The sequence below is a fragment of the Furipterus horrens genome, unplaced genomic scaffold (genome assembly GCF_987537825.1).
Source record: "Furipterus horrens unplaced genomic scaffold, mFurHor1.1.pri manual_scaffold_3, whole genome shotgun sequence".
Lineage (NCBI taxonomy): Eukaryota > Metazoa > Chordata > Mammalia > Chiroptera > Furipteridae > Furipterus > Furipterus horrens.
The window spans coordinates 79,435,459-79,455,552 of record NW_028327173.1 but is presented as its reverse complement, the minus strand read 5'-3'; the positions used below and the strand labels follow the sequence as shown (position 1 = coordinate 79,455,552).

Below are 20,094 nucleotides of genomic sequence, written 5' to 3'. Positions count from 1 at the left end.
AATAAAATTTCTTCCATCTGACCTTTCCTGAAAGCCTATTTAAAAACCCACAAAAATTAATCTCCAATCTTTTACCAAAAATTCCCATTAAGTATAACTGACTTAAGAAAACAACATGGTCTAAACACACGTGCCATCTGAAACAAACAAAAAACAGCCCTGAACGCAAATTAAGTAAGGAAGCATCTATCCAAAACTATTATATCTAAATTTAAGAAAAACACAGGGTTGGCAGAAAATTTTGGGCAGCCACCTATTAGTACCTCTTTCCTCAGAAATGTGGAGACTGTAATTCCAGTGTGGGAGAGTTAAGAGGCAGAAGAAGTTGGGTGAAGCATCCTGGGATGTGAAATTGGCAGTTGGCAGTTGACCGGAACAGAGAGAGGGGCCCACATAAGGGAGGAGGTGATAGAGAGCTGGGGAGTTAAGAGTTTCATAAAGCTCCTTATAATTAATACACCAAGTAGGAACAGCCAAAATAAGTTAATTTTAAGCCCCCTCAAATGTCTCATTACAGCAAAGTCTCACTAAATGCAAATCTACAAGACAGCTAAAATTAAGCTACAGGTATCAACCTGACATTGAAACTGAAGGGAAATGAGCAAAACTCAAAAATCTGTCATTTGGTAAACACCGAACCAAGCTAATAACTATTCTCATACAGGGATAAACTTTAAAAATGTAGGGCCACACATTTTACTGAGAAATATAAAAATGTGTCTAAAGAACAAGTTCATGCTATATCAACCAGATATTAATTTCCTTATGTATATAAGGCAAGACAAATAACCCATTTCTTAAAAATAATTAAATCTACATAAAGAACTTTAATGACAAAAGAAAACTGGTTTGCTAAGAAAACTACAAAATTTTGTATATTACATAATTAATGGCTTTCTCAAGACATTTTCTTTCAAGATGACAAAATATATTAATAATTCCCTCCCTCCACAACACTCCAGGCAGAGCAACAAGTAGAATCAAAGGGAAAAAACAGAGTGGCAAGACCAGAAACTGAGCCAAGGCCCGTAGCATAACTATAACAAAGACAGGTCATATGGCAAAAAATCCCAACTGCCAAAGAACTCATGATTCTAATGAGCTGTGCCTCTGGAAAGAGCCCAATTAAACTGTTAAATAAAAAAGGGGAAACAGATAAGGAAAAAACAAAAAATTTCCCATTCTAAATAAGCCTGCAAAATAGGCTTTGCCATAGACATGAAAAAGTACTAATACATACAGCAATTTCAATCAAAACATGATTTCACAGTCAACAGAAACTGTCAGACAAGATCTCCTGTTTAAAAATCTAAATACTCCTGAAAAAAATCATGGGTCAATGAGAAAGTCACAAATGAAATTTTAATTACAAACAAATGACAAATGAAAACTTCAATGATCCAGCTAGGTGAAATTAACTTATAAGAAGACTGAAATGAGACCTGCCTTCAACTCAAAGTAGACAGAAAACAAATAGAGCAACACATAGAAAAAGTTAATTTAACCAATCTCCAATTAGACCCTATCTTGTACAAACTTTTATACTCAGAATATATAAAGAACTCTTCCTAATAAAATAACCCAAAAGAAAAAAAAAACAGATAAAGAGAAAACCCAAATGGCTAAAAAACTCACAAAAAGATGTCTCCGCTCCCCAGTGAACAGCAAAATGCAGAAGAACACTCCTATGACATGCCACTTCACAGGCACCGCATTGGTAAAACTTTTTATATCAACAAAATCAAGTACTGATAAGAATAAAGAAAAAGCATATCTACCTACTGTCATGTGGAAGTGTTAAACTGTAAAACTACATTAAAGAGTAATAAGGCAACATCTAATAATTTTAATTTGTCTATCATCCCCTATAATCCAACAATTCCATTCCTAGATAAATAGCCTATGGCAAATACTGCACATGTGCTGAGGGTGAAGTGCATAAATATTCACCTTAGCATATATTAGGAATCAACCCAAATATATCCTGCAGAATGGACTGTGGTAAATCTTCCTACTGAAATTAAGTAACCTAGAGTTATTACTCACAACACTGATAAAGCCCACAAATAATACGAAGAAAAGGACAAGTGAGATGAATACAAACCACATTAATCCATTTTTGTAAGTTTCAGAAATTTGCAAAACCTAATTATATAGTAATATTTTAAAGGTCAAATAATTTCAATTGCAATTCTTTTATTAAAACGATTATGGCTTTTTAAAGACACCCATGAAATTTTTCAGTACTATGTTAGGCTTTCTGTAGTCACAGTGAAAGTGATTTTAAAAAGCCTGGCAGTTTAAAACACACACGCACACTCCCGCCCCCCCTCCCCGCCCCTTCGTGTCTCTCTCTCTCTCTTTGAAGGAACCATTTCAATGGCAAATTATTCTTGTGTTGAGTCTCCCTTAACTTCATGCCTCCAAGATCTCTCCTCCTCACCACCACACACCAAAGCTTTAAATAAACATCAAAAGTATTAATATGTAACCCTACCTCCTCTTCTGGAGGTTTAGTTGCCACAAAGCGTGTTCTCTCTCGTCTCATCTTGCCGCCTCCACTGCCTGCTCCAGAAGACACACCATTGGCTGCAGACATACTGAAATTTGGGTAAGAAAAACCACTAGGGGGGGGAAAAAATTAAATGATATATTACTCTTGGTCTGTAACTTGTTGAACTGAATACTTAAAAATCAAAACTGCTACCAAATAAGAAAATTAATGTACAGCTAAATGTGACTTTAAAAGCTGACAGATAACTTTTTATGTGTAAAGTTTCAATTTTTGAAACTTCTTAGTCTCAAAAAGTCACATGTAAATTATATACAGAACCTAAAATTTATATATAAAGAAGTTTAGCCATAAAGATGACATTACCTTTCTCGTCCTCTATTTTGTCCTGGTGTCATATTCTTTTCATATCCAGTCTAGAAAAATATGAAACCATATTTAAATGCTTGCTTATTTTTCTTAATGCCACTCTTCTGTGAATTTTAATATCTGGAATCAGGAATTCGATGATTTTTAGTTAATAAAAACTGGATATCTATTGGAAAAAATAATTAAAGAAAGCTTCCCTAATTTGGTGGAGGAAATGAGACATGCAAGTCCAAGAAGCACAGAGAGTCCCAAACAAGATAGATGCAAGGAGGCCCGCTCTAAGTCACATCATAATTAAATGCCAAAGGTTAAAGATAAAGGGAGAATCTTAAAAGCAGCAAGAGAAAAGTAGTTAGCTACCTACAGGGGAGTTCCCACAGACTCTCAGCTGACTTTTGAAAAGAAACTTTGCATGCTGGAAGGGATTGGCAAAGAAATATTCAAAGGCATGAAAAGTGGGGACCTACAGCCAAGATTGCTCTACCAAGCAAAGCTATCATTTAGAAGGGCAGATAAAAGAGTTTCCCAGACAAGAAAAAAATGTAAGGAGTTCGTCATCACCAAACCATTATTATATGAAATGTTAAAGGGACTTATTTATGAAAAAGAGCAAAACTATGAACAATAAAATGGCAATAAATAATATCTGTCAACAATGAATCTAAAAAGCAAATTAAGCAAACAAGAACAGAGACAGAATTATGGATACAGAGAGGGTTTTCATGGTTGCCAGATGGGAGGGGAGGTGTGGGGAAATGGGTGAAGAGGTGAGGTGATTAAGAAGTTCAGGTAGGCAGTTACAGAATAGCCACGGGAATGTAAAGTACAGTATAGGAAATGGAGTAGCCAAAGAACCATACACATGACCCATGAACATGAACCATGGTGCGGGGATTGCCTGAGGGTGTGGAGGGTGCTGGGTGGAGGGGGCAACAGGGACAAATTGGTACAAGTGTAATAGCATAATCAATAAAGTATACTCTCTTAAAAAATGCTAGAACTGACCAATGAATTCAGTTAAGTAGTAGAATACAAAATAATATTCAGAAATAGGGTGCATTTTTACACAATAATGATCTATCAGAGAAAGAAACTAAGTAAACAATTCCATTTACAATTGCAACAAAAAAAATAGCTCTGAATAAATTTAAGCAAGGAGGTAAAAGACCTATACTAGAAAAAACTATAAGACATTGAAGAAGGTACAAATAAATAGATGCATATACCTGTGCTAATGGATAGGAAGAATTAACATTGTTAAAATGTCCATATTATCCCAAAGCAATCTATAGATTCAATGAAATCCTATCAAAATAACAATGGCATTTTTCACAGAACTAGAATAAATAATCAAAAAACTTACATGGAACCACCAAAGACCCCGAATAGCCATATCAATCTTGAGAAAAAAAAGGACAAAGTTCAAGGTATATCACACTACCTGATATCGAATTATATTACAAGACTATTGTAATCAAAACAGCATAATATTCACATAAGAACAGACAGATAGATCAATGGAACAGAATAGAGAGCCCAGAAATAAACCCACAACTAAATGGTCAATTAATATATTACCAAAAAAGGCAAGAATGTATGACTGTCTATTCATGTGTGGTTATTGCAGGGAGGAAAGGGCATGGGTGGAGGTCAAAGGGTGTATGGGGGGGATAAATGATAACAAAAAAACACAATAAAATTTTTTTTATAAACCCAGTCTATTCATTAAATGCTGTTAGGAAAAACTGAAAAGATACATTAAAAAAAAAATAAGAAACTATACCACATTCTTACAGCATAAACAAGATAAAATCAAATGGAATTAAATACTTAAATGTAAGACTCAAAACAACAAAAATCCTAGAAGAAAATGTAGGTAGTAACATCTGACATTTCTTTTAGCACTATTTTTTCTGATACATCCCTACATCTCCTCAGGCACAAGAAACAAAAGAAAAAAACAAATGGGACTACCTTAAACTAAAAAGGTTTTGCACAGAAAAGGAAACTATCAACAAAATGAAAAGACAACCTACTGAATGTAAGGAGATATTTGCCAATGTTACATCCCATTAGGGATTAATATCCAAAATTAATAAAGAACTAATACAACTCGACACCAAAGTAACAAATAATCGCATTTAAAGATGGGCAGAAGACCTGAACAGACACTTCTCCAAAGACATACAGATGGCCAACAGACATATGAAAAGATGCTCAATGTCACTAATGATCAGAGAGATGCAAATTAAAACCACCTCACACCTGTCAAAAGGGCTATCATCAATAACTCAACAAACAACTGTTGGAGAGGATGTGAAAAAAAAGAGAACCCTTGTACCTTGTTAGTGCAAATGCAGATTGGTACAGCTACTATGGAAAACAGTATGGACAGTCCTCAAAAAAATTAAAAATGGAACTGCCTTATGACCCACGGATTCCATTTCTTTATGTATCTGAAGAAACCAAAAGCACTAATTCAAAAAGATACATGCATCCCTTGACTATTGCAGCATTATTTACAATAGCCAAGACAGGGAAGCAACCCAAATGCCCATCAAAAGATGAGTTAAGTTGTGATATATATAAATAATGGAGTATTACTCAGCCATAAACAAAGATGATAATCTTTGCATTTTCAACAGGATGGATGAACTTTCAGTGTATTATGCTAAGTGAAATAAGTCAGAGAAAGATAAATACCATATAATTTCATAATATGTGGAATCTAAAGAACAAAATAAACAAAATAGAAACAGAATCACAGTACAGAGAACATACAGATGGCTGCCAAAGAGGAGGGTGGTTGGAGAGCTAGATGAAAAAGGTGAAAGGATTAAGAAGTACAAATCAGTAGTCACAAATTAGTCATGGGGATATAAAGTACAGCACAGGGAATATATTCAGTAATATTGAAATAGCTGTATATAATGCCAGAGGGGAACCTGAAATAGCATAAAGTTCATTTTGTAAAGTATATGATTGTCTTAACAACTATGCTGCACACCTGAAACTAAAATAAAATAATACTGAATGTAAACTGTAATTGTAAAATATAAATAAATGAAAGAAAGGAAGGAAGGAAAAAAAAAGAAAAAAACGAAGAAAACGAACGAACTTAGAAAATGCATGTCATGCTCACTCTGGCAGCATCTATACTACAATTGGAATGATACAGAGAAGATTAGCATGGCCTCTGCTCAAGGATGACATGCAAATCTGTGAAGCATTCCATATTTTCTGGATAAAACAACTATGGGATATTTACACAATGGAATTCTATTCTGCTATAAAAAAGAAAACCTTACCCTTTACAACAGTATGGACAGACCTGGAGAACATTATGCTAAGTGAAATATGCCAGTAAGAAAATGACAAATATTGTATGATTTCACTTGTAGTGGAATGTTATGAAGAAACTGAACAGCCAATAGAGGGCGGGTGGGGGGGATGGTTAGGGAGGGAGGGATTGAGCAAAAAGGAAAAAGGAGTCATGGGCAACAGTGTGGTGATTGCTGGAGGGAAGGGATATAAGGGGACTAAATGGTAATGGAAAAAATACAATGAAGATTAAATCAAAAGAAAAAAGAGAGAGAAAAAGAAAAAGCATGCAAAAGTACTTAAGAGATGAACAGATGTGATGTCTGAAATTTATTTTCAGATAGTCCAACAATACAAACAAAACACACAGATAAAGCAAATCTGGCAAAATTATTTAACCTAAAATGACTAGAACATACTAGTATTTACTAGTAAACTAATTTGGGATTTGATTAAGGTTCCTTGCCATTTTAAAGCACTCTATTTCATAACTGTGAGCATTATCTTAGTAGACTGCAATAGTAAAGTACTTCTTTGTTACATTATTTATTCTCATTCTTATTCATTTTAATCACTATTCATAGACTAGTGAAAATAAACATATACTCACACTGTGGTTTTTATCTATTCTTTGATTAGTCTTCCTTAATTCACCAGACGGGGTCAGAGATGGTTTAAAATAAGCATTTCGGTTTGCTGCTACGGATACTGGTTTTGGGGTCATGAGTCTCTGAACGGGGGGATACTGACAGACCACCTTATAGGTAAAAAAAAATCAAGGACAAACTTTCATTTTCATATATTAGCAGTGATGCGTAGCTAAAAATTAGTTGACAACAGCTAATGTGAACTAGAGACTATGAGTACTTCCCAGAGAAATACCAAGTAAATGTAAACAATTAACTAAAAGAAAACTGATAGTAACAGAACCAAGGGTGCATACATGCATGTTTATTTACATATACACACACAAAGTTCCAAGAGGGTTTCATAGACTATATTATTCCAGACTTAATCACTTTTCACACAGATGTGCACACAAACAAAATGGGAACTATATTTAAAACTGTTCCACAAGCCCTAGTCAGCAGCTCAGTTGGTTAGAGCATCATCCCAATACGCCAAGGTTGCGGGTTAGAACTCTGGTCAGGGCATATACAAGAAGCAACCAATGGGTACATAAATAAGTGGAACAACATGGAGAGGGACAAAAAGGGGAAAAAAACATAGGACAATTGTAATAGAATAAACAATAAAAAAAGAATTTCAGTAAAAATAATTATATTTTACCAATATCTCAAACACAGTCCCCAAATTAATTGAGAACTATGATAATTTTAATCAATTACTTCTGAGGAACTTGGTGTTGGAATACTTCCACAAGTAAGGATCTGTGAAGCTACTTCCTGTGAAGGATACTTAACTAGCCACAAAAAGAACTAACAAAAAATATATTTTTAACCCTACCAAGCATTTTATGTTTTCCATGATAATCTACAAAGCTAATTTTAACGAAACAGAATACACTAAAAAGGGCTGTCAATATACAATCTATATTATATTGTTTTAATAATTCTGATATCTTGGAACAGCATTTTTGGCTGACTGGTGGAAGATATGCCAATTTGAAATTTTATTACACACTACAAATTTGACATAATGTTTATTAATGAGGAAAGTTTTCAAAGATAACTATGCTCAGTGACTGCTTCAGTTCACTGAATTTATAATTACTAAACACTTCAAGCTGTCACTCCTAGTTTTATTTATCAAAAGGTAAGAGCTACTCATAAACAACTGCCAAGATGCTGAAGAAGAAATTGCCAAATAACCAAAAAATAATGACTGAGCTCTTACTACACATAGGGCCACCCTCACAAGAGGCAACAATATGCACATTTTAAAAATCTTATTTTTCAAACATGTTCCCTATGACTATCATTAAATTCAATTTGTGTATTTGCTAAGTTAAAAATAAAACGAAAGTTGCTGAAACTTTACAAAAATAAATGCTAAGAAAGTCTTACCTTTTCCCTTTTAGGCCGAAAATCTGTGGTGGAATCTATCCCACTTCTATCAAGAGGCTGAAAAAATAAAATACTATTAGAATTGATGGCAATTTCTGAAAAATAGGACTTTCATCACCAATACATAAAAATATAACTTTTAAAAGGTTAAAAAGGCAACTTACAGAATTCAGTGGAGAAGAAATAACAGATGGAATTCTTTTTGCATCCTATTAATGTTGAAATAACAAAATTAATATTTTTACTAAACTCAAATCTTGTCACACTTCTGCTTTGAATTGTGATCTTAAAAATTTACCGCTAGAGGACTTGACATCTTCTCTAAAGACTGCAATATTCGCCGAGCTGTTGAACTAGTCACACCATAGCACTCTGCGTTCAGTTGTTTAGCTTTCATCTGTCTTCTGAATGGCGTCTACAAAGTAAAATTTGTATTATTTGTTGGAAAGGTAAGCTCTAAAACACATATTTCACAAAATAAAAATATTTACAAAATAGAATGGCTAGCCAAAGCAAAAGAGGATTAATCTAACAACTTATCTGTGGGTAGTGTCATTAGCTATATATTTAACTTTTTTTCTTTATGCCTTGATTGAAAATCTAATTTTCTGCTGATAAATCACCTTAACAATGCATGCATCACTCTAAAGCTCTCCCAGCTATGTTAAATGGAAAAAATAAGATATGGTAAAACATTTCAGCCTTACCTTAATCTATTTATCCCTAATATTTAAATCAAAGAACAATAAACTAATGATAATTTAATCAGCCCTGGCTGGATAGCTCAGTTGGTCAAAGTATCATCCAAATACGCCAAGGTTGAAGGTTACACCTCCAGTCAGGGCACATACGAGAAGCAACCAATGGAAGCATAAAGAAGTGGAACAACAAATCGATGTGTTCAAATCATTTCTTTTTATTATAGTAAACTCCAAGATAAGTAAACAAAGACTCTAGACTCCACTGCGGTGAAAATTTTAAACTGACTTGTTTCTCAAAATTAAAGATAAGAAAAATTTTAAATCCATAGGCTATTTCTTAATAAATTATTTCACTTTCTTAAAATTGCAGTTAAGGAAATATGCTTCTAAGTAGGGAAGTAACCTTTAATACAAAAGCAATATTTACAAATTCCAGTAGAATTACTTGCTTTTCTCAAGAATGTGGTACCATATTCCAATAACCAAGTGACTACCACAAATCACAGTCTGACAATGCTTAGTATAAAAAAGATACATTACTACAATCAAAATATAACCCAGTTTATACAAATAGCTCACAATAACGGAAAAACTGAATAAAAATAAGTATTTTAATAACATTTCTCTATCTGATACCAAACATTCATTGTATTTTTAGAGTAGCTACAATATTCTACATTAGTTTTATTAACAACTTGGTGCCCATCAGGATTGCTACTGTTCAGACCAGAGGCTTTAGCATACATGAGGCAACATTAAAATCCTCTAGGAAATTATGATAATCTGTCCTGTCACTGGATGCTACTGGCCACTGGCCTCTTGGGGCCTTTGTTCACTAATCTATAAAATAGAAATGAGTTAGAGAATCTTTATTACACTTTCCCACTCTAACACTCTGGGAAAGAAAAAGCAAAGATTCATCCTGAATGTCAATGATAAATATTTAGAAGCCTGTGTTGAGAAGGATTCAAATTACATGTCAGGATTCAGCATTAAAAGTATAGGATTCAATATAAAAAACAGAAGAGGAACTAACAGATATATATTGTCTTGTACTATTCTACAAATGGGCTTGCCTCACCTATCTTCTACTAATATGCTAAACTATTTTAGCTGTACAAAAAAGGTGGGTTTTTAAAAATAATACAATCCAGTTTAAGCTTTCAAGAAAACTTGCTTGACTTGGGGTGGTGATCACACAATACAGTGTACAGATGATATGTTGTAGAACTGTGCACCTGAAAACTTGTATAACTTTGTTATCCATTGTCACCCCAATGGATTTAATAAAAAGGAAAAAAGAGAAAAAGAAATAGAATAGTCCCTGTGTCACTCCGAGATCCAGCTAGCACTTCCTTAAATAATATAATATTGCCCTTCATATATACTCAGAAATAAGACTCATAATTACAGCTATTTATAAAACATCCTCTAATTAGGAAAACAAGAAACCACGCTAAAGACAAGACAATATCTTCAAATATACTTGTTTCTGTGCAACTTCTATGCCTGTCAATAGATTACATGCTAAGAAGTATTACTCTTCCATTTCTAAAATGTCCAAATCTGTAATGTAAGTACCATAACAATATATGCATAAAAAAGAATTTTTAAGAGCCTCAAGAAACTCCTAGGACAAAACAAAGAATAGTGCAATTTGCCTTAAATTGACATATTTTAAAAAGTTATTAATTTCCCATTGTTCTCTGCTAACGTATATATTTAAGTACAATTGATTTTATACATTTACCTTGTATTCTATGATTCTGCTAAACTCATTTGTAAGTTGATACATCTGAGATCTTTTATGTATATAAGCACAGTCTATGAATAAAAATAATTTTATTTCCTCATTTTCAATATGTATGCCTTATGTTTCTTTTTGGTGTTGGATAGGACCTGTAATACATTTAATAGTACCAATGATAGTAGGCGTCCTTGTTCTCTTTATTATCTTAGCTGAAGATTTTCTGTAAACATGATTTATCAGGCTAAAAAGGGTCCCATCTATTCCTAGATCTGCTGAAAATTTTTGTCATGAATGGATGCCGAATTTTGTCAAATGTGTTTTATGCTCCTGTGGAGATATTCATACAATTTTTATTCTTTAAAATAAATTAATGGTAAATAACATTAATTTTCAAATGTTGAACCAACCTTGCATTTCCAGGATATATCCCACTTGATCAAGATGTAATAAGTGTTTGTATATATGCTGGATTCAATTTGTAAATATTTGTTGAGAAGGTTTGTGTCTGTAATTCATGAGAAATACTGGTCTGTAGCTTTCTTCTAATGTCTTCGGTATGTTTTTATCAGGTAATATTGGCTTCATAAATGTGTTGGGAAGACTTTGAAAAGGTTTGTGGAAAATTGGTATTATTTCTTTCCTATATGTTTGGTAGAATTCACCAGGGTATTTATCTGGGCCTGCAGTCTTCTTTGCTGGGAAGTATTTTAACTATCAATTCAATTTACTAAATAGACCACTTAGGCAATTTATTCTTGACTAATACCAAAAACATGAAATATTTAGATGTAAACCTAACAAAATAGGTGCAAGGCCTATGTGATGAATACTACAGAACACTGATGAAAGAAAATTTAAAAGACCCAAATAAATGGTGAGACAGTGCTCATGAATTGGAAGACTCAATTTTGTTAAGATGTATATTCTCCCCAAGTTAATCTTTAGACTCAATGTAATCCCAAATAAAACCGCCGTAGATTTTGTAGAAACTGATATGGTGATTCTAAAATTATGAAAAAGCAAAGGAACTAGGAAATCAAAACAAACTTGAAAAAGAACAAAGCTGGAGGGCTCATATTACCTGATTTCAAGATTACTGTAAAGCTATAGTAATCAAGACAGTTCAGTGTTGGCAAAAGGATCAACACATATATCAATGGAAAATATAAAGTCAAAAAATAGAGCCACCATATGGTCAACTGTTTTTGACAAAGGTACAAAGGCAATTCAATGGAGAAAGTATAGTCTTTTCAACAAATGGTACATACTAGAGAAATCGGACATTCATATATTTGAAAAATAAATATTGATCCATACCTCATGTCACACACAAAATTTAACTTAAATGATTCACAGGCCTAAACTGAAACCTAAAGCTATAAAGCTTCTACAAGAAAACATAAGAGAAAATCTCCATGACTTTGGATCAGGCCAGAATGTCTTGGATACTACATCAAAAGCATGAACCATACAAGCAAAAAAAAAACAACAACAAACAAAGAAACCCAAAATATCGAATATCATCAAAAGAAAAAAAAAATTGTCTTCAAAAGACATTGTTAATACAAGCCAGAAAAAAAGATAAAAATATTTGTAAAACACATATCTAAAAAGGACTTATACCCTGAATAATGAACTCTTGAAACCCATTAATAAGAAAACAACCATACTGCCCTGGCTGGTGTGGCTCAGTGGCCGGCCTGAGAATCAGAGTCGCTGGTTTGATTCCCAGTTGGGTAACATGCCTGGGTTGTGGGCCAGGTCCCCAGTTGGGGGCATGCAAGAGGCAACCACACATTGATGTTTCTCAGCCTCTCTTTCTCCCTCCCTTCCCTTTCTCTAAAAATGAACAAATAAATTCTTTAAAAAGAAAGAAGAGGAAGAAGAAAACCATATTTAAAAAAGGACAAACGATCTGAGCAGGTATTTCACCAAAGAAGATATATTGATGGCAAATAAGCACATTAAAAGCTTTTCAATGCCATTAGAGAAATGCAAATAAAAACCACAGCAAGTTGCAGTTTCCACTACTTGCTTATTAGAGTGGCTAAAATAAAAAACAGAGAACAAAAAAACTAATGACCAACAAGTGCTGGCCAGAATGCTCTTACATTATTGAGTAAAGAGCAAAGTGGTACCAGCCACTTTGGAAAACAGTTTGGCAGTTTATTATAAAGCTGAATGTTTACTTATTATATGAGCCAGCAGTCAAACTTCTAGGTATTTACTCAAGAGAAATAAAAATTAATATTCACATAAAATACTCAGAGTAGCTTTATTCACAATTACCAAAAATTGAGAACAACCCAAGTGTCCCTTCCCTGGGAAATGGATAAATAGGCTGTATTATAACTTAGCAAAAAATGAGGAACTAACTACTGATATATACAAAAATACAGATTGATCTCATGCATTATGCAAAGCAGAATAAGCCAGATTCAAAAGACTATATGCTATATAATTAAATTTATGACATTCTGGAAAAACCAAACTATAGGGAACTAAAACAGATCAGTGGTTGTCAGAGGGTGGAAGTAGGAAGAGTGGCTGACTACAGGGATGCACAAGGTAAAATTTTGAGGTCATAAAAATGTTCAATATTTTGATTACAGAAGTGGTTATACAACTGTATGTATTTTGTTAAAATTCAAATACTCTAATAAAGGTAAATTTTACTGTATGTAAATTATACCTCAATTTTTTTAAAAAAAGGAATTTAGTCATCACACTTCCTATACACACACACACACACACACACAAATCTAACATAAAATGCTTGCTTAGGTCTAAAATAATATTCACATGGTCCCTAAATGAAAAGATTGTAATATATACATCTATCATTTTATCAAAGAATAACTGAATCAAAATCATATTTGAGTGCCAAATTATTTATTAAAAAAAAAAATTATAGGGTCATCAGTCCGATTCCCAGTCAGGGCACACGCCTGGGTTGTGGCCCAGGCCCCCAGTTGGGGGTGCACAAGAGGCAACCACACATTCATGTTTCGCTCCCTCTCTTTCTCCCTCCCTTCTCCTCTCTCTAAAAATAAACAAATAAAATCTTTAAACACAAAAGTAAATCTTTTGTTTAAAAAAAAAAAGTAAGGTTAAAAAGCTGCTCTTATTCCAACCAACCTGATACGGCATGTTTTGCAGTTTAGGCTGTCTCACAGCACCTGCTGCCCCACCGTACGTTGTTTTTCCAGGATAAAAAGGAGAATCTCCAAGCTGACTTGTTTTAAGTACTGAAGAACTCCCAAGTGACTGCACAGAAATAAATGATAAGACTGTAAGCAATAAACATTCAAAACTAATGTGATTAAATCAACTCCAGTTAGCACTCACTGGGGAAAGTGTTCCAAAGGCAGACAAGTTGAATGCTGGTTTCTTTGAGCTGGTGGCTGTGTGCTGTGAGAGTGAATGAGAACGTTCAGCCTCTGGGGACCACAGAGGGGGCACCGAAGTATTCTTTGAAACAGTTATATCTGAAACAAAAATATGTAATGTATAATAATGGTATTAATTACAAGACCTTAGATTTTTCTAAGTAGAAAATAAAAATTAAAACTAAGTCGGAAAAAAATTATCTACCAAAATGATTTACTACCAAATGCCAAGAACACCTTTATCAGAAGCTCTTGAAGAAAATCCACTGGTAGTTGAGATGTTATCATCATCGTGCTGAGAGGTAGAATCTTTAATCTCCTTTACAAGGGAAAATCCAGAACTGCTAATTGGGAATGCCGAGGATGTGGAGGGCTGACAGTGTAAAGCAGGAGATTCCAACATGGAGAAATTCAGATGGCTCCGATGAAGAGAAGGCCTTGTTAATATATCTGGATAATTTGAAGCAGTACTAGTTGTTGAGGGTTCTTAAAAGAAAAGTATTAATATTATGGACATATATTATAGAAAAAGCAAAATACCATCACAACAAAATGCTGTTTTTACTTTGAGAAAACATATTACATAATAGTTTAATTCAAATCACTGAGGCCTCCCAAGATAAACCCAATCAAAATATTCTTTAGGCAAACAAGGTTTCAACTAACTTAAATTAATTTACCTAACATAGTGTCAAAATATATCTCATTGTTCACATAACAACTTCCAAAAGTGCACGGTTCTTGATTTTCCATGAAGTGGAATCAGTATAAAAACTCATAAAATAAAATCAAAGCTATATAAGAAAATCACAAAACAAGAAGGATAAAAAGGATAAGTCTATCCCTCTCCATACAACCACTATTAAACTTATATATCTCCCAGATAATTTATAGTAGTCCCCCTTTATCCAAGACCCACTGTGGATGCCTTAAACAGCACAGAGCACTGAACCCTATATATACTATATATTTTTACATACATACCTCTAATAAAGTTTATTTCATAAATAAAGCACAGTAGAAGATTAACAATAATTAGTAAAATAGAACAATTATAACAACGTATCATAATAAAAGTTATGTGAATGAGGTCATTCATTTCAGGGAACACCTTGCTGAAGTCTTCATATAAGGTCAGTGTTTTCTGGTACAACACGTTGTCATCACTCAGATCATGTATTTTGATCATGTATTTTGTTCATGTCTTCCACCCACAATTTCCATCTTAACTAAGCACTGTGGCTGTGACTTCTGAAGCCACAAAAGTTACACAAAAGATGTGATAGCAAAAATACTTTTTTTCCTTCTTCACAATTTCATGGATAAAAGATTCATTCTTACCATAAACCTTAACAACCTCAGCATATTTTTCTTTCCCTATTAAGAACTCGCTCTTTTTCACTTAAAGGAAGCATTTTCCAACTTATCTATGGCATTATAAATATTGCTGTGGGTTGGGGCCATTTATTCAGTAAAATAAGGGTTACCTGAACACTGCTATACTGTCAAGCTGATAACCTGTGACTAACGGGTGGGGAGCGTGTAGCCGTTGGACAAAAGGATGATTCACGTTCCAGGGAGGACAAGGCAAGACCACCCGAAATTTCATCATGCTATGCAGAACAGCACGCAATTTAAAACTTAGGAATTTTCCAATTTGTAGTTTCAGACTGCACATGACTATGAGTAACTGAAACCACGGAAAGTGAAACAGTGGATAAGGAAAGAAGGAACTAAAGTATGTGAACACACAAATATTGGTTTTACCTAAACATGCTTATGCATCCTGTTCCGTGATTTTTTTCATTTATCAGTGTAATTCTGTCTCTACATACAGAGCACTTCCTTTAAAGACCACATTGTATTGTATCATACTGTTTTAAGTATTTGAGATTATTTTCCCAATACTCCATCAAACATGTATGCACCTATATCTGCATACTATTAAGAGTATTATTTTAGATAAATATATGATTCTTTAAGTATGTAAGAAAGACATGAGAAGAAATTATTAAACAAATATTCCTAAGAAATCCATAAAAAAGTCTGCTTCAGCCCTGGCTGGTATGGCTTAGTAGATTCAGTGCTGACCTGAGAACCGAAAGGTCGCTGGTTCGATTCCCAGTCAAGGCACATGCCTGGGTTGTGGGCCAGGTCTCCAGTTGGGGGTGCATGAGAGGCAACCACACATTGATGTTTCTCCCCCTCTCTTTCTCCCTCCCTTCCCCTCTCTCTAAAAATAAAATAAAAAATAATTACATTAAAAAAAAAAAGTCTGCTTCTGTAAATCTAAAGTTGGGAGCATAAAATAGCCAAAGTAGTTGGCTATATCCTGGGAATTGAAAGGATATGCTATTATGTGTGAAATTGCTCTACCATACTGAATCAGAGTGAGTATACGCTCATTTCTGCTTATGATACTGTGATCCAAGGATTTCCTGTCAAGTTATACTCCCACAAAAAGCAATAACAATGTACATTTCCCCCATATTGTCACTGGATATTAACCATTACTGATTTCTGTCAACTTAATATTCAAATGACATTATTTGATTTGCATTTATTTAAATAAGAGATATGGAGCATCCTCCCCTAGATTCATTAGTAATTTGTATTTCTTCTTCTCTTAATTGTTTATTGATATAGTCTCTTACTAGTAAGATAAATGAGATCTAATTTTTTTTTGATCAGTAAGATCAGTGTAATACAATCTGAAGTATTATAAATAATTGTCACTTGGTGAAATGAAGTCACATTTTTCATTTTTTAAAAAATCTTATTTTTCAATTGATTGACATACAATATATTAGTTTCAAGTGTACACACCAGTGATTGTACACTGTATAACATACCAAATGATCATCCTGATAAATCTCATACTTATCTGACACCATACATAGTTGTTAAGATTACTGACTATATTCCCCACATGTACTTTACATCCCTATGACTATTCTCAAACAACCAATATGTATTTCTTAATCCTTTCACCTTTTTACCTGAACTCCCTCACATCTGGCAACTGTCAAAATGTTCTCAGTATCTGTTAGTCTGTTTCTGTTCTGCTTGTTTATGTTGCTTTTTTAGATTCAGTTGTTCATAGGTATGTTATTTATTCCCATCGTATTGTTCATATTTTTTTATCTTCGTTTTCTTCTTTATAAAGAGGACCTTTTAACATTCCATGTAATACTGGTTTGGTGGTGGTGAACTCCTTTTTCTTGTTTGGGAAGCTCTTTATATGTCCTTCGATTCTAAATGATAGCTTTGCTGGGTAGAGTAATCTTGGCTGTAGGTCTTTGCTTTCCATCACTTTGACTATTTCTTACCAATCCCTTCTGGCCTACAAAGTTTCTGTTGAGAAATCAGCTGACAGTCATTTTTATGGGAGATCCCTATAGCTGATTCAGAGATATCTGATCAGATCACTAGGGAGAGGGGAGGGGCCTTAGGAGAAGTTGCCTGAGGCAATGGTAAACAGTCTAGGACAGGATTGGCTAAGAAGCTGAATGCCTCCAATGTGTATGGAATTATGGGCCAGAAGATTTAAATAGAAGGGGAGAGACTGGGGCTCTCTCTTCTCTTCCTCGAGGATGTCTGGATGATTGTAGCCACCTGCTTTTCCCTAAGGATGATATTTTAAATGTGAGAAGGAACTCAGGTGTGTCCTAGGACTGGACTGGCCTGGCAGAGGGTGACAGGGTTATTTTTCTTTGGGTGCTCTAGAGGGGATAAGCTCTGAGGCAGAAGCCTGCCATTCTTCCAAAATTGTGTAGCTTTTGTGTCTTATGTTGTTTTTAGTTTGTAAACTATTCTTATCGAAATAAGGTAATTAAAAACTAACAAGTGGAATGATAGTGGCACTCTAGAGTTAAAGATTTTAGCCTTAGTTGATAGGCTCAAACGACTAATGCCTGTAAAAAGCTGTTATTCCCAAATTGTGTAGCTTTTGAATAAGGATTCCTTTCCTTTTTCACCAAACCACTGCCTCCGTAATTTTGCCTAGAGGGAGGCAGCAGGACCCCACTAGCTCACAGGTAGCTAACTGCTTTCTTCTGCTTTTAAGATTCTCTCTCAGTCTTTAACCTTATGCATCTTAATTATGATGTGTCTTCGTGGGATCCTCTTTGGGTTCATCTTGTTTGGGACTCTTTGCCTCTAGACTTGCACATCTATTTCCTTCACCAAGTAGGGAAGTTTTCTGTCATTATTTTTTCAACTGGGTTTTCAATTTCTTGCTCTCTTCTCCTTCTGGCTGAGTGCGATGGAGGCTTCTGGAGTCCCAGACAGTTTCTCTTAAAGGGCCTCTGTACACAGACACTTTACGCTTGAAATTGTCCCAAACGATTCTTACACTAACCTCACTGGTTTTGGATTCTTTTTTCTTTTTTGTGGTTCGGATTGGGTGTTTTTTTGCTTCTTTATATTTCAGATCACTGATTCTTTACTTTATCTACTCTACAACTGATTCCCTGTGAATTATTCTTCATTTCAGTTAGTGTATCCTTCATTTCAGATGGTTTCTTCTTTTATTTTTGTATGGTTTCCATAGTCTTTTTTATGCTACTGATTTCTAAGTTCACTGAGCATCCTTATAACCAGTGTTTTGAACTCTGCATCTACTAGATTGCTTGTCTCTATTTAATTTAGTTCTTTTACTGAAGTTTTGTTCTGTTCGTTCATTTGGTACATGTTTCTTCTTTGGCTCCTCATTTTGGCGGCAGCCTCGTGTTTGTTTCTAAGTAGAGCTGCTACATCTCCCAGGCTTGGTAAAGTGGCCTTACATAGTTGGTGTTCTGTAGGGTCCACTGGCACAGACTCCCCAGTCACCCAAACTGGGCACTCCAGGTTCCACCGCTCCCCGACATATGGGCTGTGTACACCCTTCTATTGTTGATCCTTGACTGATGTTAGCACGTCATGTGGTAGAGGTTTACCCCTCAGTCAAATGGCTATAAGGACTGGTTGCAATCACAATGACCATGGTGGATGAGCTGTGAGGGGTCCACCCCACAAAGCAGGACTTGCTTCTGTGGGGTTCTAGTGCTCACTGAGTCCACCCCTTGAGTGTGTCACTTGTGGAGGTGGTTAGGTCATGCTTCAACATGGTCTGAAGCTATTCACTGGGTGCGCTGGCTCTGGGGCCTCATGGGAGGTACAGGCCAAGTTCGGCCACCACCTGGGTGTGCTCTGCCCAGGGCTACCCAGCATCAGCTACAAAGCAATCTGCAGATGGTTACTATTTGTGCTGGACTCGGAGGTGCCCAGGAGAGGCCACACAGCAAACTAAGGCTGGCTGCTTCAAGTGTCAGGGCTTTGGCAACTTAGTGAGGGATACATGGCATGCTAAGGCCAGATGCTGTTTTTTAAAGAGATTTTAGGAAAGTCTGAAGCAAGAGCCAAGACAGGCCATTCCTATGGAAAAGCTACTGGAAACAGCTTGGGTGTGCCCAAAATTTGGGTTGGGTGGGGTTTTCAGGAAATCACCAGGGCAAGGAAAACAGTTATAGCCAGGCTGATAAAGACTCAGATAGGGTCTGCCAATTATGTGGGGGGAAGGCTCAGGAAAGGAACTATGGCCTCTGCCAGCACTTCTCTCTGGCAGAAAGCTGCCACCCCTGCTATCACAGTCATGCCAGATAATTCAGTTCCTACCCATAAGTCCCTGGTTCCCTTTTAGCTGCTGCCCCAGTGCTGGAGCTTACAGGGAGTGAGTCTGAGAAAGTCCATAGACAGGACCTTTAACGAGAAATTCCTGGGACTCCCTAAGCCCTCCATCTCACCCAGCCACAATCCACACTGGTTTTTAGAGCCAGAAGTTATTGGAAGTTCCTGGCATTAGAACCCTGGGCTATAGGGCCTGGTGTGGGGTTGGGACCCCTCCTCCTCAGGGGGACCTCCACAGCCAAGATATCCCTCCCGATATTTATCCACCACATGTGGGTGTGTCACTAGCCCATTCCACCTTTCCGCCCCTCCTACCAGTCTCGATGTATCTTCTTCTTTAAATCCCTAGTTGCAGGAC

The 20,094-nt window shown here is 35.3% G+C and overlaps 1 protein-coding gene and 1 non-coding gene across 2 annotated transcripts in view; one reads left to right on the top strand and one right to left on the bottom strand.

Moving 5' to 3' along the window:
• NUP153 (nucleoporin 153) overlaps nt 1–20,094 on the bottom strand; it is a 68,732-nt gene that overhangs the window by 28,049 nt on the left and 20,589 nt on the right. The window contains exons 3-11 of the mRNA XM_090269781.1: nt 14,307–14,555; nt 14,029–14,168; nt 13,819–13,947; nt 8,528–8,644; nt 8,394–8,438; nt 8,230–8,286; nt 6,813–6,959; nt 2,879–2,928; nt 2,498–2,624 (exon numbers count right to left, since the gene is read on the bottom strand). Coding sequence (XP_090125907.1) covers nt 2,498–2,624; nt 2,879–2,928; nt 6,813–6,959; nt 8,230–8,286; nt 8,394–8,438; nt 8,528–8,644; nt 13,819–13,947; nt 14,029–14,168; nt 14,307–14,555 — 1,061 coding nt within the window. The remainder of the gene's footprint in view (nt 1–2,497; nt 2,625–2,878; nt 2,929–6,812; nt 6,960–8,229; nt 8,287–8,393; nt 8,439–8,527; nt 8,645–13,818; nt 13,948–14,028; nt 14,169–14,306; nt 14,556–20,094) is intronic.
• LOC150015370 (U6 spliceosomal RNA) lies at nt 6,016–6,122 on the top strand. Its single transcript, XR_016510143.1, has one exon. It is a non-coding gene; the product is annotated as a U6 spliceosomal RNA (small nuclear RNA).